The sequence below is a fragment of the Protopterus annectens genome, chromosome 7.part0 (assembly GCF_019279795.1).
Source record: "Protopterus annectens isolate FY-2018-M chromosome 7.part0, PAN1.0, whole genome shotgun sequence".
In the NCBI taxonomy this organism is placed as follows: Eukaryota; Metazoa; Chordata; order Ceratodontiformes; family Protopteridae; genus Protopterus; species Protopterus annectens.
Genome location: NC_056739.1, coordinates 1,147,394,703 through 1,147,411,470, shown reverse-complemented (window position 1 = coordinate 1,147,411,470; position 16,768 = coordinate 1,147,394,703). Strand labels below are relative to the sequence as shown.

The 16,768-nt window shown below is 39.3% G+C and overlaps 1 protein-coding gene across 2 annotated transcripts in view; it reads right to left on the bottom strand.

Moving 5' to 3' along the window:
* Positions 1–16,768, bottom strand: part of LOC122806915 (inositol hexakisphosphate and diphosphoinositol-pentakisphosphate kinase 2-like) — a 1,544,141-nt gene that overhangs the window by 671,278 nt on the left and 856,095 nt on the right. For both annotated transcript variants that reach the window (XM_044077730.1, XM_044077729.1), the window contains one exon: positions 3,551–3,672. In XM_044077730.1, the coding sequence (XP_043933665.1) occupies positions 3,551–3,672 (122 nt within the window). The remainder of the gene's footprint in view (positions 1–3,550; positions 3,673–16,768) is intronic.

Genomic DNA, 16,768 nt, shown 5'->3' with positions numbered 1-16,768 from the left:
AACTTTTGAAATGCAGAAGTGTCTCCAAATCAGGAAATGTATTGCTAAGACTCCTGGCATTGAGAAGGGATACCTCAATGTTGTCTAATTTGGAGTTTCATTTGTTTGTTAGGTCAGGATATTCACTACATAAGCTATGTTTAAAAAGGTACAATGGGGCTGAAAAGGTGGTGACCAGTATGCAAAAATCATTGATTAAGAGGTCTAGACCATCCTTTCCAAAACAAATTGGACTGTGAATCATCTCACCTCAGCAGGACACAAACTGGATCCCTCTGGAAAGGCACCAACTATGCAGCCCACTGTTCAACCCAGTTATGTTTTCCTTGAATCTAGACATCATTCTTGATGATGGGAAGATATCACTCACCACTCAGAACCATAGCCTTACTCTTGACTGAAGCTTGAATAGCAAACTCCAGCATTTCCTATTTCATATTCTTCAGGGGTTTCTGTGCCAGATCATTTACTCCCACATGGACAACTATCATGTTGTAGTCACACTTGCTGTTGTAGAGGGTTTTAATAGCCCTTGACAAGTCTTTAATATTGGCCCCTGAAAGACAGTTAACTTTAACCCTGTCTTTGTCCTGCCAGGTGAGCATGGAGTCTGTGTGCCTAACAACAATGCACCAGTCAGTAAGGCATGTCCAGAAGCTGATTTATACATCATAGACATGAGAGTGGAATGTTGTTGGTGACATGTTAATAAGTAGGTGCAAGCAATAGGTGTATTTGGTGGGGTTTTTTGATGCCTGACTTTGCAAGTTCTAAGAGGCTTTGGTACCGATTTTTAAGGGCATCAGTGTGTGACAGTTTTGTATGGTCTGTATAAGGATGTTGCATTTATATGGGTAGACGTTTTAAAGAGTAACACTCACTGCAAGCCTTGGCCATGGAGAGTTATGCCTGCATTTGCTAGGCTTTACATCTCTCACAGAGAACTGAATAGATTGAGCAGGAATTCATTTTCAGTGAATACAAGGGAGTTCTTAGACTGCCTTAGGTCACCAAGTGCTAGAAGGCTGGCAATAGGAGGAGACCTAGTTTGCTGCCTCTGCATCATGTCCAGTGCTGTTGCTGACCAAATTAGAAAGGGGGGCAAGGAAGGGACTAAGTAGTGCTGAGGGAGGAAGGTTACTGGGTCTCACTGACTACTTTAAGCACCATGTGCAGACTAGGGCATCTGGTTGCAGATTAGTGCAAATCATCGCAATAAGGTTTAGCCTAGAACATGATAATGCCTAGCACCTATAAAATGAAGGAAGATATTATTTCACTACTAACCAAGGAAGAAATTAGATTCAGTGCACTAAGTACAGCTGAGAGCAATATAAAGCAAGCAAACCGTTGAGAAGGAGTTACAAATTCAAGAGAATCATGCTCAGCTACTTGCCCTCACAAAAAAGACCCTACATTAGGCTAGAACAGGTTGTTACCAAGACATGTTTTAAACACTAATTAAATGAAATAAAACAGAAAAATATTATGAAAATGGCAGAAACTGCAAAACAACTTTAAATGTAATAAAAATTTAAAAATTAACTCTGCTGAGTCTTTAAATGCAGTGGAAATCCAGAAAAGGACAAAACAGCTCCTCAGTGAGTGCATGCAGATACAACTGTCTGAGATCTTACTGTTTTATGAGAGCACAGCTGGTTACAGTATAAAGCAAGCAAAAAACAAATAAATAAATAAAAATAAAAACACAAGAGAACCAATAAAAGACAGCTATAAATCCGGGCCATCTACTCTTCTGTCTTTGTGTATTTGGTCTTGCCAGTTTCAGAAAGTAAAATACACCTATTTATTCTTAATTACATCCCCTATACATGGCATACTGCTACAAATGAAAACATGCTAATTTGTCAGTTTTTGCAAGAAGTTTAAGAATGAGGTACAGGCACAGCATATGCACAGTGCCTATGATTTGAGGCTATCTCACAGTTAATTAAAATGATTAGCAATAAAGCTTCTGAATGTGGATGGCAGCTCCTTCCACTATATTATTGGCAGTGAATGACTGAAAAGAAGGCAGAATAAAACAGTTCATCTTCTTTCCAACTTGACCACATCATGATGCATCATGACTACAAGAACCTGGCAGGTTTTAATAACTTGGAACAGCTTTCAGCACAGGGATAAGGTGTCTGCCAACACTGCTGATAATGTGGGTTTTAGTAATTGTTTGTGTGCAACATGACAAGCTCACTTTCCACAGTACCTCTAACCCATGGTACACATTAGGGCAACAGCAAATGAATGCATCATAAAGACAGAAAGCAAAAGTGAAGTATGGTCAGAACAATAGACTGGCCTGTCACTGTCCCAGACTGAGATTTTCTTGATGTTGCAGCTTTCCTGCTTTAAATGTTGCTTTTGCACATTTATCAAGACCAAATGGAATTCCTGTATCATCTGAGAAAGTTTTGACCACTTATAGTTGTGGTTTCAGTTCTCCATCTGACGAACTATATAGTTTTAAATCATCTACAAAATGAAGATGAAAAGCCTTTACATTTTGTTGTTTTCTGGGAGCCAAACTGTAGCCTTGATTTGATATGTTAAGTAGACAGCTTACTGGGTTAAGGGTAAGACAAAAGAACAGCGGTGACAAGGAGTCACCCTGGAATATCCCCTTTGAATTTTTATCCCTGGAATAATAATTTGTCCTGGTTTAACTGCAAAGTCACTTGCCACTGTTTCATAGTCATTGTAATGTAATCAATCAGTGCAGGGTATATCTTCTACATTTGTTAGCACTCTTGTATCCATGAATGTGGGGCACTGTTGAATGCTTTTTGTAGTCTATCCACGGATTCTTCCCCTTTTTACAGTTCTCCATTATAACTTTATTTGAAAACAAATGATCCTTTGTTCCATATGACTTCCGTCTGTTACCCTTTTGTTCTATCGGCATGACTGAGTCTTCTTCTAAATTACTATAAACTGTATCAGCATCAATTTCAGTGTATAGTTTATACATCATCAGAAGGCAAGCTATTGGGTCTATATTTTTAGGATAGCTTTCAGATTTGCTCTTAAGAAGGAGTGTTGTTTTTCCTGTAGTTAACCAGGTTTGGCATCTGCTTGAGGTGCGCGTTAAAATAGTTGTTACTCATGGCTAAATCTTCATGCAAAGATATTAATACTTTTAGCCAGAAGTTAGGTAATGCATTAGGAGCTTTTCTTAATTTTGTTTCAGTTTCTCTGGCTGTTACTTCATCCCATTTTATATCCTGTACATTTGAACTTCTTATTCTTTCTTTTACTTCTTTTATCCATTCAGCATCATTGTTATGTTTTCACCCTGTAATAAGGAACAAATTCTGGTTTCCAAAGATAACTGAACACTTTGGGACTTTCTTCTCTACTGGTTGACCTAAATACGGCTTTACCCTTAACTTATTTCAACACTGAGAACAGCATCTTGGTAGTGAGACATTTACAGTTAAAAGCAAGGAACATTAGGAGGAGTAATGTGGTTGACAAGTGGTAAAAATGAAAATCTAGAAGCAACTTGGAATTCGAAGAAATGGAAAAAGTGTACCTTTGCAAAAGCAGCAGCTGTCATCTGCACACGACCTTCATCAGAGGCATAGATTTTCAAATCATGTCTATATGTGCTGTGAAGACGTAGTAGCCCACAACCAGGAAATCCTGCATAGTCTCCTGTGGAAGAGATAAGACATGTTATTATACACAAAACTAATGCCCATCTTTTAATGTCATTCAAGTACAATATGCCACAAAAATATATATTAAAGGTACTTTCCAAGATTATGAGGGCAGCCCACATGCTTACACTGGCCAAATAAGTTAAAAAAACAGCAATATAATGGAATGCACAATGCAGGTTGTGCAGTCAATAAGTGGACATATAAGGAACAAGATAATATGAAAATCTAACATACAAGACAAAACAAATTCAGACTAAAAACTGAAATTGCCATCTAACAACGTCATCAAAACAGCAGCAGCTGAACTGATTACCAAACTAATCAGAAGCAACTACAAAAGCTGAGAATTTTATCTGGAAGAATCACATTGCCTCATACAGCCAAATAAAACAAAGCAGCACAAATTAATTAACTGCATAACTCCCGAAAATGATCCCATGCTGGAAAATATGTCTCAGTAGACACAGACAACTATACTGTAAAGCATGCCTTTCAACTTCTTTCTCAATAATTCTGGACAGACACAATACTATTGGGGAAAGAAAGGCCCAAAATTAGAGACAATTTTTAAAACTTACTCAAATTCAGTTAAAAAAGTTAATAAAACAACTTTTGCATCAACATGCACTTTCTACAGCTGCATTCATATTAGTTATAGAAACATCACTGTGAATTGATTTTCAGTTTGCTTTCTTATATTGTCAGAGATACTTATAAGTATAAAGCAATGCAAGAAGAAAGCACTTGCACAAACAATAACGTTTTGTCGTTTACAATTAATATGTTCTATTTTCCCCAAAACATTTATTAATTTTTAACTATATGCAACAATGTAAAAAGAAGAGAAAGACAAAACCACAATGCAAAGATTTCATTAATCAATAAACAATTTCAGTTTTACAACTGTAATAACATCCATGTGTTTTTTTAAACATACTTCTCTAACAAAGACTCTTAATTTATTCCATTATCTGAAGCTGCAAGCTTCTTTGAGCCCACGGTAAATTTACTGCAGCCATGTGTCTTTCCAGCAGAATGGTAATTCAGTAATGTGTCCCCAGCCAATTGGCCCTTCAGGGAAATGTCTCACAACCGGTAAGTTCAAATTACACTGATATAACTGATAATTCAGTATATGTGTTAAATCATTCTATAATGTCAATACTAGCCATATGCTTATTTTATTACAAAAGTTAACATTTCCCAAATAATTTGGAAATCCTTTTCAACAACAATTCAGTCTTTCCACACCTACCCAAAGTGCCACTCAGAACTGAAACAAAAAATATTCAAAGACTCACAATGCAAATGCTTCATAAAAACACCCTAATTTATTCACACTTTCTACTTATTATATAGTTCTGAACAATCAAATAACATATCCCTCTTATTGTTGGTTACTTTTTCTCTTGCCCTATCTCTGTAACTCTCCCATTACCATCTCTCGTTTCTTAAATATTCTTCCCCTCGTACCATTCCTTTCACCATTTGCCCAGTGGCTTCACTATTCCCTATATACCCTTTTCCAACTATTTTATTATATAAACTGCAAATGGTAGTAATAATGTAAGATGTTTAACCTGTATTACACTGTTACAATCTGCAGTAAATACAATTTTGTATTACTAAACCCTTTTTGTAAAATACTACTTTTAACTACATGAATAATCATAGTGTTTTTCCTCTGTAATCTTAAACAGAACCTGAAAATGGTCCAGTAGGAATAGTGTCAACAAACAAATTTAAGATAGATTAATGATCACATCTGATCAATGCCTTTCCCAGTAAACAAATGCATAATTAAAAAACAAATATGTCCACCTCATGTCATATTTCTTTTAATGGCTGTAATTAATTAAATTAAACACTATTAATTAAGTTATAACTATTAATTATTTAATTAATTTCATTTAACAAGACCACTTCATGGATTTCCTCTATACTGCATTATATTCATCTTTCCTTACATTCTATTTTATGGTAACATCACAAAAGAATGGTATTTACAATTTCCAACTAAAGAAATATCTATTAAATGCTTAATCTCTGCAGATGACATATTACTGATAATAAGAAATGTGCAAAATGTAGTTCAGAATTTTTTAGTGTGTGATGAATAGGTAGCATTACTGGTTATAAAATATGATATTTTACAAAACCACAAGTAATTATCTTATGGCAATTGTTAACTATTTGCAAACCACTTAAGCAAGTAAACTATAACATTTCATAGGTGAAATTACATAATCGTTCTAACATTTTTGATACAAATGTGGAATGTGGTTTTTAAAAACAGGAACGGACTGAAAAATAGTAATTTCTTAATATATATTTGGCTGCTATTACAGACTTTTTAAAACTTAAAATATTTCAAACTTGACATTTTTGTTAACAATAATATTACCCCATTCCCCCTGGAGAGATGGTTCAATAAATTTTAGACAATTTGGATAACTTATGTCTGGCGTGAAAGAAAGTACAGTTGTGTACACTTACCATAAATGTAGATGCTCGAGTGTATTCACTGTTGCAGTCATCACATTTGGGTTATCTGCTTGCAGTAGCCCTCGGTCGGCCTGATTATCAAAGTCTTGGGTCCTGCGTTGGTTGCTGTCTCATCTTCCGTGATGTCAGGTAGTCAGGGGTATAAAGCATGCAGCCTATGCCATTACATTAGTTTTTCTTGCCCCAGATGTCAGGTGCCCCCTTAATGGGAAGCAATTATATATATATATATATATATATATATATATATATATATATATATATATAGATAGATATAGATATACAAGGTTATACCTCCAACAAAAAAGCAAATACACCAAAAAGCTTTTAAGTATAGTAAAGGAGAATAGAGGTATAGCCAAAAGAAATCAGGGGGCTGGAGGGAGGGTAACTAGGACTGCAACAGCGAATACACTTGAACATCTACATTTATGGTAAGTGTGCATAACTGTACTATGTTCTTCATGTTTCACTGTTGCAGTCATCACATTTGTATAGATTCCCAAAGCTAAAGATGGGAGGAGGAATTTAGATAGCATTAGGACCAGCTATAAGGCCCTGCAAGACTGCAGTGGCAAAGCCAGCTCTGGATTTAGAGAAAATTGGCAAATGGTAATGCTTGGTGAAAGTATGTACAGAACTCCAGGTAGCAGCTAGGATGCCTCTGGTAGGTACAACTCTGAGAAAGGCTGTAGAGGTAGATGCAGCCCTGGTTGAATGGGGTCTAATCCCCTGTGGGACAGGTTTTTCCATGGTGCTTATAGCAGAAATGAATGCAATGGCCTATCCATTTAGAAATGGTTTCTTTGAAATAGTCTTCCCCTCTGCCCCTGCAGCAAATGCCACCAGCAGTTGTTCAGATTTCCTTTGAGGTTTAGTCCTGTCCAAGTAAAATCTAAATTGTCTGTGCACATCTAAGGAGTGCAGTATCCATTCCCCTTTGTTCTGTGGATTAGAAAAGAAGGTTATCAAATGAATGGACTGATTAAGAGCCACACCGGATGCCACCTTGGACATGAAAGAGGGATTGGTCCTGAGGGACACCCTGTCCGCATGAAAGATGATGAAAGACTCCACTGCCATAAGGGCCTGTAAATCAGATACCCTTCTTGCTGAAGTGATTGCTAAAAGGAAAGCTGTTTTCCAAGAAAGGAATTTTAACTCTGCAGTTGCAGCTGGCTCAAAAGGAGGAAGAGTGAGTTTTTCCAATACAAAATTAAGGTCCAATGCTGGAGTTGGGGCTCTCCTGGGTGGTCTTAAGTTTTTGGCCCCTCTGAGGAACTGCTTGAGCAGTGGGTGAGAAAAGAGGGGTGGTTCTGTGTTGTAATGAGCTGAAATGGCTGAGGCGTGAAATTTTATGGAGGAAAAGGAAAGGCCCTTGTGAAGCATCTCAGTTAAGTATTGAAGAATATGAGGTAAATTTTGTGCTGCTGTGGCCATCCCTTGAGTTTGGAAAGCAGCAACATTTTTTACAAGCAGCAGAATCTAAACAAATGCTAGACTGATGACTATGTGGGAGGTCAGTGACGAAGACAGTGTTTTTTTTCTTATTTAAAGTCTTGTTCTGATTATTTGTAATAATCACAATATGATGTAAAATATGCAGTAAAATAGTTATGAAAAAATCAGAATCTGCAGAAAGTGACATGTATGAGCCTGTAGAATGATCTGACTCTCCTCCTAATGTGCATGCTAAATGAAATCTACCACTTGACTCTGCCACCCTCTCCTGCCTCTTTGACACCACCCAACAGTGTGAGATAACCCCTCTACCACTCCCGGCACTAACTAATTTTCCACTCGTCCATCTTTCTCAAACTAACACCTCAGACTTCTCTTGACTTCTTTTGTGTGAGTGCCAGGAATGAAGTTATGACAAGAGTGACACCAATGTGGATGCTTCTCGAGTCCTAAAAGCAGTGCCAACATGGGTCCTGCTTGTGATCTGGTGACAGCAATTACAGCTAGAAAAATTTTGTGGCTTAGGAATTGAACATGAGAGCTTTCCAAAACTGTACCTTAGGACTGAAATCCAAAGTGTGCATCACAGAATGGAATTTGGAGGTTCCCAGAAGAGGAAATTCTAGCAGTTACTAGCTGCAAAGGGCTTTGAATTAGATCTTCCTTCTGTAGGTCTATTCATGTGTATGGGAAGCTGATGATAAGGACAGTACGATGTACTGCTTGCACCGTCCCATCTTTTCTCTAGCTCCGTGAATGTGCAGCCCCACCCGCACTACACACACCTGTCTAGCAGCTCCTGATTTGTAACTTAAAAAAGGTCTAGGAGTTTAGCACAATAGTCTAAGATTATAAACTGACATTCAGCTTAATTATGAGGCTTCAGCTTTGAATTTCTAACACTCTCTTTGTTTACTTTGTGACGCTGGACAAGTGGTTCCAGATCAACCCCCAAATGGTGAACTTAAATCTAATGGCTTGATTTCATTAACAAATAAATATATGCATAAAGGTGTACTCCACACGTTTCCTTTCTGATGAAAACACCAATCAAAAGTACTGCCTAAAATGATCTGCTTTGCTTTTCTACATGCAAGCCACCATCCTGTTTAGCTTTATAAGCCTGTCAGTGTTCTACTATTTTCACTCTCAATCATGGACATAAACGCTTTGCCCTTAAGAATGGGTAGCATTACACCACTAGCTGCATCAGTCCCTGCTTAGTACACTCATCCGGCAAACATACACTGTGCAAAACTGGCCAGCTGATAAGAAGACAGGGTGTTCCTCCTACACCAGCAGTGATCCTTCACCAATCAGCAACTGAGGTGCCCCAATCTCTGCAGGGGGAGACTAAGCAGATAATGGCCTGCTTTACTTTTCCTTGAGGGATGGAGGGCATTCCCCTGCTACTGAAGCATCCTTGTGGACAGATCAGGGGATAGCTAGGGGCACAGAAGGGAATGCAGCAATTATTTTACTGACTGCATAACAGCATTCTTCAGTGATAGCAAGTGGTGATCAATAGGTTTAGCAGAAGGAGCCCACTTGCCACCCTTTTTGCACTTAGGAGGAGGCTGAGATTGCCTGCAAACATAGGCTGTCTTACTGGGATAGTTCCTCTAACATATAAGAACAGGAGAGACAAACACATGCTTGAGTTCCTGAAAAGCCTCTCCCTTATTCTGAAGGGACCTAAATAAATCAGCAGCAGCTTCCACAAACAAGTGTTTATTATCAAGATGGGCATCAATCAACTTAACTTTGATTATATCTGGCAATGGTTGAAGCCAAAGCCAAGAATATCTCCTCAACATGGACCCAAAAGCAGCAGCCCTAGAAGAAGAAGCATCGGCTGCATCATAACTACACTTGATGGAATGATGAGCCACCTGGGAGGAAGTCCCTAACAAGAACAGAGCAGACGTTTTACCCTCAGAGTCCAGAAGATCAAAAATAACCTGACAAGCCTGAGACAGGAGAGCCAACACATACCTGGGACATATGGGTCTGATAATTAATAGCCATAAAAGCCAAGGTAGACAAGGTATAAACCTTCTTACCTAGCCTTCCCATGGTTCTGCTCGTCTGTATCAGAAGGCAGTAACTTGGAAGCAGGAAGCAATTGAGAGGGCTTGTCAGAGGCTACAGACACCACTTAGGGGTCAGCAGCAGAACGCTTGTACAAAAAGTTATAGTCTTCAGGCACCCTATAAAGCTGATCAGGTTTCTTGGAAGCAGGAGGCTGAGAATCACGAGCTTCAGAGGTATTGGAAAACACATCCAACAAAGACATCAAAACAGGAGGAACAGCAGAAGGTTTAGGAGATTCCATCTACAGCAACTCATAGTACCTGTTATCGATCTCAGAGACCTGAGCACAATATCATTTAAAAAAATTCCATCATCCTAGAGATTGTGTTGCCAAAAGAAATTTCTTCAAAGGGAGTAACAGGACTGGTAAATTCCTCTTCCTCTGACCCATAATCTAAAGGAGATAGCACTTGAGAAGAGTAAGCAAGGGATTCCTCATCAGAATCCAACTCCTCCTCAGAAGAATCCTGTTCCCTGGGTCTTTTAAGTGGAGTATAGGACCAAGGGGGAACTGGAACAGAAACACCCTGAGGAGGTTTCAATGCCATCAAAGCATTAAACAAACCCTGAGTGAAGGCCTGCCACTCACTCTGTGGAGCCACAGGGGCAGGAGAAACGTGTTTAGTTTTTTGTTTCTTCTTTAATGGGACATCAGCCTTATAAAACGTAGAAGGCTCTGACCTAGTATGGCATTAAATAATAGTAGCAGAAACTTCTTCTCTGACTAAAATCTGAAGAACACCCCTAGATCTCTCAGAAATGATCAACCATGGTTCCCCCTGACCATCCATAATGGACATCTGCAAAGCCTCCTTGGACATGCTTAAAGCTGGATCCCCACAGGCCTCCTACCTAGATGTGGCAGAGGAATCTGACAACCAAACCTCCAGCCAATTACTCACCTTGAAAGAAACATCTGGCGGAGGCTGGATAGTGGAAGATTCCAGCCTAGGCTTCTTAGACTTCTTCTTCCCTGACTACTGTCCCTCTAGGTGGGAAGTTTCCCTCATAGTATCTCTCAAAAGAAGTTTAAGTCACTGATTCTCAAGCTACAGCATCAAAGAAGAGAATCTACTACACAAAGTTTTAGGTACAAAAGCCTGGCAGATAGAATAGAACGTATGGCCATCCAAGACGCCAAGGCAAAACAAACACTGTCTCCCACACTGGCATTTTCCCTACTTAGATGACATGGAACCCCACAAGCAACAAAAAGACAAGGTAAAAAGAAACCTCAATGGGGCACTTATCTGCAATGGCTCAAAAAACAGCAACAGAATGTAGGCATTCAGACCAACAATCTCTGTTTTTTACACCCCAAAAAAACTTTTTAACCAGCATTCAACTTTTTGAGTTACAACTATAAATGAAGGAACACACACACACACACACACATATATATATATATATATATATATATATATATATATATATATATATATATATGGAAGCACTTTATAACCTCGAATTACTGAAATGTCGAATTTCAGTATCTCGAGACTATAAAGCCGAATGTTTAAAATAGCGAAAGGTCATAATCGCAAACTCGAATATATGTCGAATTTGCGGTTATGACCTGTGTAATGCCCGGGATTGTGTTTTGATGGTGCGCGGTGCCGTGTGTGGATGTAGGTGTTATGTCAGGTAAGTGTTTTCTAACGGTTTTGAGTGGGAGTTAGAGTGTATGTGAGTGTGCTGATGTGTTTGATGTGTGTGTGAGGGGTCGGAGAATGTACGTGTGTGAGTTGGCTTTTGTTTTGTGTTTGTGCGATCTCGGAGTTAGTATATATAAGTAGGAGGGTGTGGGAGGTGCAGCCCCCCACATGGGGGGGCAGGGGGGCTTGCCCCCTGCTTATGTGTGTATGAGTTGTGTATGTGTGTAATTTTGTTTGTTTATGTTGTGATACGGGTGTTGTGGTGTATGTGTGGTATAGTGTGTGCGGTGTTTTCGGTGTTGTGAATTTCACGTTTTTTTTTGTGTCGGTGTTTTGTGGATTCGGCTTTATAGTCTCGATATAGTGAAATTCGATATTTCAGTATTTCGAGGTTATAAAGTGAATCTATATATATATATATATATATATATATATATACACACACACACATATATATATATATTAATATACTATATATATCAAAATCTATGTATAATACATACTTAGGCATGTATCTATCTATATATACACACACACACACACACACACACACACACACATATATATATATATATATAGTTCCCCTTTATAATCTTGAAATACTGAAATCTCAAATTTCAGTATCCTGAGACCATAAAGGCGACTTCAAAATAGCGAAAGTGCATAAGCGGGAATCCAAATATCTCAAATCCATGCTTATGCATTTACGCTATGTTATGTGAGGTGTTTGGCTTTGATGGTGTCCGTAATTTAAGGTGAGTGAGTGTATATGAGTGTTTTTGTAAGTTATACATGTGGGTTAGGATAGGGAGGTGGAAGTATGAGTGTGAGTGTTGGATGTGTTGGTGTTTGTGTGATGTGTGTGTGTGTGTGTGTGTGTGTGTGTGTGTGTGTGTGTGTGTGTGTGTGTGTGTGTGTGTGTGTGTGTGTGTGCATGTGTGGGATTGTAGAATGTCTGAGTGTGAATGTGTTTTTTTTTTCTGTATGTGCGATCTCGGAGTTGGTATATATACACATATATATATATATATATATATATATATATATATATATATATATATATATATATATATATATATATATATATAAGTAGGAAGTGTAAGGGGGTGCAGCATGCAGTGTAGGGTTGTATAGTTTGTGTGGTTTGGGTAGAATGGTGTGTGTGTTGTATGGTGTATAGTGTATGTATGTTCGTGATCGTGTGTTTCGTGCTTTTGGGTTTCGGGATTGTGAGTCGTTTGCCTTTATAGTTTTGAGATACTGAAATTCGAGATTTCAGTATTTGAACTTCAGTCGTCTCAGACCATAAGATCAAAGTTCTGAAACTTTGAACGTTTTGCATGGAGATTGCTAGGAGCATGGAATTGGAAATTTGCCTTTTTCCTCACTGTAGTGCAATGTCAGAGTTGGTACATTTATTTAGCAGGGAGTGAGGAGGGTGCAGGGGGGCTTGCCAACAAGCAAAAATGTAAAAAAATTTTTTTTTTAGGTTCATAGGTAGATACTAGGCTATCAGCCCCGGGGCCTATACAAGCCCAGCCAAAAAGGTCTCCTGAATTTTGCCACCCAAGAAAATTATTTTCCTGTGCCACTGTCGAACAGAGCCACAGAAGTGATCCTCGAGGTGAATTTCCTATTTCCCATCCAATCATCAAGATTTTTCTTGAAGGGTGCTAATGAGGAGCTTTGTTTGATATAGATAGGTAGTTTATTCCAGAGTATGGGAAGTCTCTGGGACAGGAATCTATCCCTCCGGCATGTTCTGTTTATTGTTGTGACAAGGTTTAGGTCCCTAGAGGATGTAGCTCGGAGGGATTGGGATTTCTTTAACTCATTCCCTCCAGTATAGCTCTTTTCAGTGTATACCTTTAACTCCCAGTGGGTGTGGCTTTACCCTTTAAAAAATGAAGTTATCACCTTACAGTTCCAACAAATACTAATTGGCAGAGGTCATATATCAATACAATTGTGTTTAACATCATATATGCTTCGAGATAAAATATTCTGATACCTTGTATGTAGCATGGTTTTGGAATAATTAATGCAAATATGAACAGGCATGGTTTTGGAATTATTAATGCAAATATGAACAGACAATATTTGACGCCTACAGGAGCAGTAGGAGGTAACTGCAGTAATGCCTGGAGACGCCACTCGGCTGTAATGAATTAAGTGGAGCATGTCCAACAGCTCTGGGTTTGACATAGCTTTGTATGTTAGGCAGAGATCACCTCTGAGTAGGTGATATGTGACGGAGTAAAGCTGGAGTTTTTTTGTGATGGTCTGCGTAGGCCATCTGTTTGAGGCCGGTAATCCTCTTTGTGAGGTATTTCTGCAGCCTTTCCAGTTGTTGTAGATGTCTTGTGAGGTACATACCAAAAGGGGCATTGTACTCTATAATGGGTCTAATGAGTGATGACCAGGGAGCTCCTCCACTCATGGGAATTTTTCTGGATGAGAAACCTTTTGTGATGAGGTGTGCCATGTAGAAGTATTTCCTGACTACTGTGGCAATGTGATTATCAAAGGAGAGACTACTGTCCACCTGTGTCCCAAGGTCTCTTATCACACTTTCGGTGTTACCGCCTATGTTGTAGTTAATGGGTACAGAGTTTTTACCAAAGGGGATGACAATGCACTTTTTGGCATTGAGCTTGAAGCCATGGCTTTGACACCAGGCATCTGTCTCAGTGAGGCCCTTTTGTAGGATATATAAACACAATGCACCAAGGTAACTGACAATAACGTTTAATGAAAACAAAAAGTAAAAGACAGAGGTGAGCGCTTTCACCACAATAGTTGCTTCATCAGACAACTATTGTTGCGAAAGCGCTCACCTCTGTCTTTTACTTTTTGTTTTCATTAAACGTTATTGTGTGTTACCTTGGTGCATTGTGTTTATATATTTTTACTTATTTTTTTGCACCTTGGTTTTATCCGCAGCCGTTTCTTTTTTGTTTCCCTTTTGTAGGATGTCCACATTGTTAGGAGTTTCGATTATAGCTCCTAGTTTGCAGTCACATGCGAACTTCATTAGCCAAAGACCTTCTGTGTTAGCCTGTACTTCAGAGAAATAGATACCAAACAGGAGAGGACCCAGGACTGAACCCTGTGGTACTCCACTTGTCACTGGTCTGAAGTCAGATTTGGAGTCTGCTACTTTCACAGTGTGGGTTCTGTCAGTGAGCCAGTTGGCAACCCATCTTGTGACATACGGATTTTACCTAGTTTAGTGAGTTTATCTATAATTCCAGAGTGGGGGATGGTGTCAAAAGCCTTGGCAAAATCTAGATAGGCTGTGTGAACCACCTTACCATCATCTCCGGCTTTGGTGACTGCTTCAAAGAAGTCTATCAGGTTTAGGAGACATGATCTGCCTTTTACAAACCTGAACTGGGTGGGGTCCAGAGTTTGGTGATTACCAATGTCTTTGTTTATAAGTTCCATGGCCTTGCAGACCAGGCTCATCAGGCTAATGGGGCGGTAGTTCCTGGGGTCCATGGTGGCTCAACCCTTGTGGAGTGGGATAACCGTAGCTGTGTGCCATTCGGCAGGCACAAAGCCTGAGGTGAGGCTAGGACTGAACATGGTACTTAGGTAGGGTGCCAGTTCATTCTGTAGTTCATGTAGAACGCAGCCTGGGATATGTATGCTCCCATGGATGCTGTGTTCTTGGCTTTGGAGAGTCTGTTTTTTACCTGTGCAGCCATGATTACAGGAACTTTGCATTCTTCCGGTATAGAGATGGGCTCTTTAGGGGGTGAGAGGTGGATAAAGTTAGCACTGAACCTATCTGCCAGGATGTTGGCAATATCAGTTGGGTCTGTATATTTAGTGCCATTGTGCTGTAACTCAGAGCAGATCTGAGTGTTGCCATTGAGATTCTTGACATAGCTATAGAATGCTTTGTGGTTGTCTTTAGAATCAGTGGTGATTTTGTTTTTGTAACTAGCTTTGGAGGATTTTATCAGGGATCGCAGCTTCTTAGTGAGGCTGACCATGGAGCTCCTCCACTCATGGGAATTTACTCTCTTTAGCAACAGTTTCTTCCTTCTGTTGTACAGTTTGTTTATGGCAGGGGACCACCAGATTGGCTTCCTTTTTTTGGAGGATAGCGTCTTGGTTCTGTTTGGGATGCACGATCCATGCACTTGTGTAAGTGCTTATAAAGTGCAATTGTGTAAGATTCAGTAGTCGTAACTGTATTGTCCTTCTGTATGGGTGTCATGAAGTTCACCATTTCTGTTTTAAGAAGCATGAAGTTGGCTTTGGAGAAATTTTTTACCATGGTGTCCTTAATGGGGGGTGGGGGCAGGATGTGGATATCTAGGGTAATTAGCTTATGGTCAGATCGGACCAATGAGGTGTTGACTTCAGGTGTGGAACACCAGTCACTCATGTTGGTAATGATTACATCTAGGATATTGTTGCTCCTGGTGGGGGTGTGGATAAGTTGATCCAGGGCATTGGAGTTTATGAATTCCAGAAAACGTTGAGCAAAGGAGTTGGTACATGAGTAGTTTTCCCAGTTAATGTTGGGGTAGTTGAAATCGCCCATTATTAGGGTGTTTGGTTGAACCCTAATATTTTCCAGTGTATCAAGAAAAGAGGAGTGGGAATCCTGGGGCATGGTGGAGGATCTGTTGCAAGCTACAATTTGGATTGCAGTTTTGCCCAGAGTTAGTTGCACTTGGATAACCTCGGCTGCATTATGCTGAGCAACTAGCCTGGAGGTGTGGATATCCTTAATGAATATGGACACACCTCCGCTTTTGGTGTTCCAGTCCAGGTTACATGGCTGAAAAGTGTGGTATGAGTTTTAGCCTGGTAGTGCAGGGGTGCTCTCTGGAGCCTTAAACCAGGTCTCAGTCATTGCACAGATATTGATGTTTTTTTTTATTATTGTCACCCCTGATTGAAGTTCGAAGTTTTGAAACTTCGAGATTTTAAAAGTAGATCCATATATAAATATACACACATGCATATGTAGATATATATAATAGATATATTTTGGGAATATGCCCTTTACCCACTGTTGTTATCTATATCCGTATATGGGTCCCCTTCAAAACATCTAAAACCCATAACATTTAATTTCATAACATTGAGACCAGAGCATCTAAAACCCATAACATTGAATTTAATAACAGTACACATCACATGAAAATAGCATCCCCTCCACATATAACAACATATAATGACACCAAATGACCAAACACACTTTTTACTACATTTCTACAGTGGGGCTTGATACAGTGGGGTTAGGAAATTAACTTTTTCCCACTGTAGTGCGATCTTGGAGTTGGTATATTTTGCAGAAATGTAGTAAAAAGTGTGTTTGGTAGTTTGGTGTCGTTATATGTGTAGGGGATG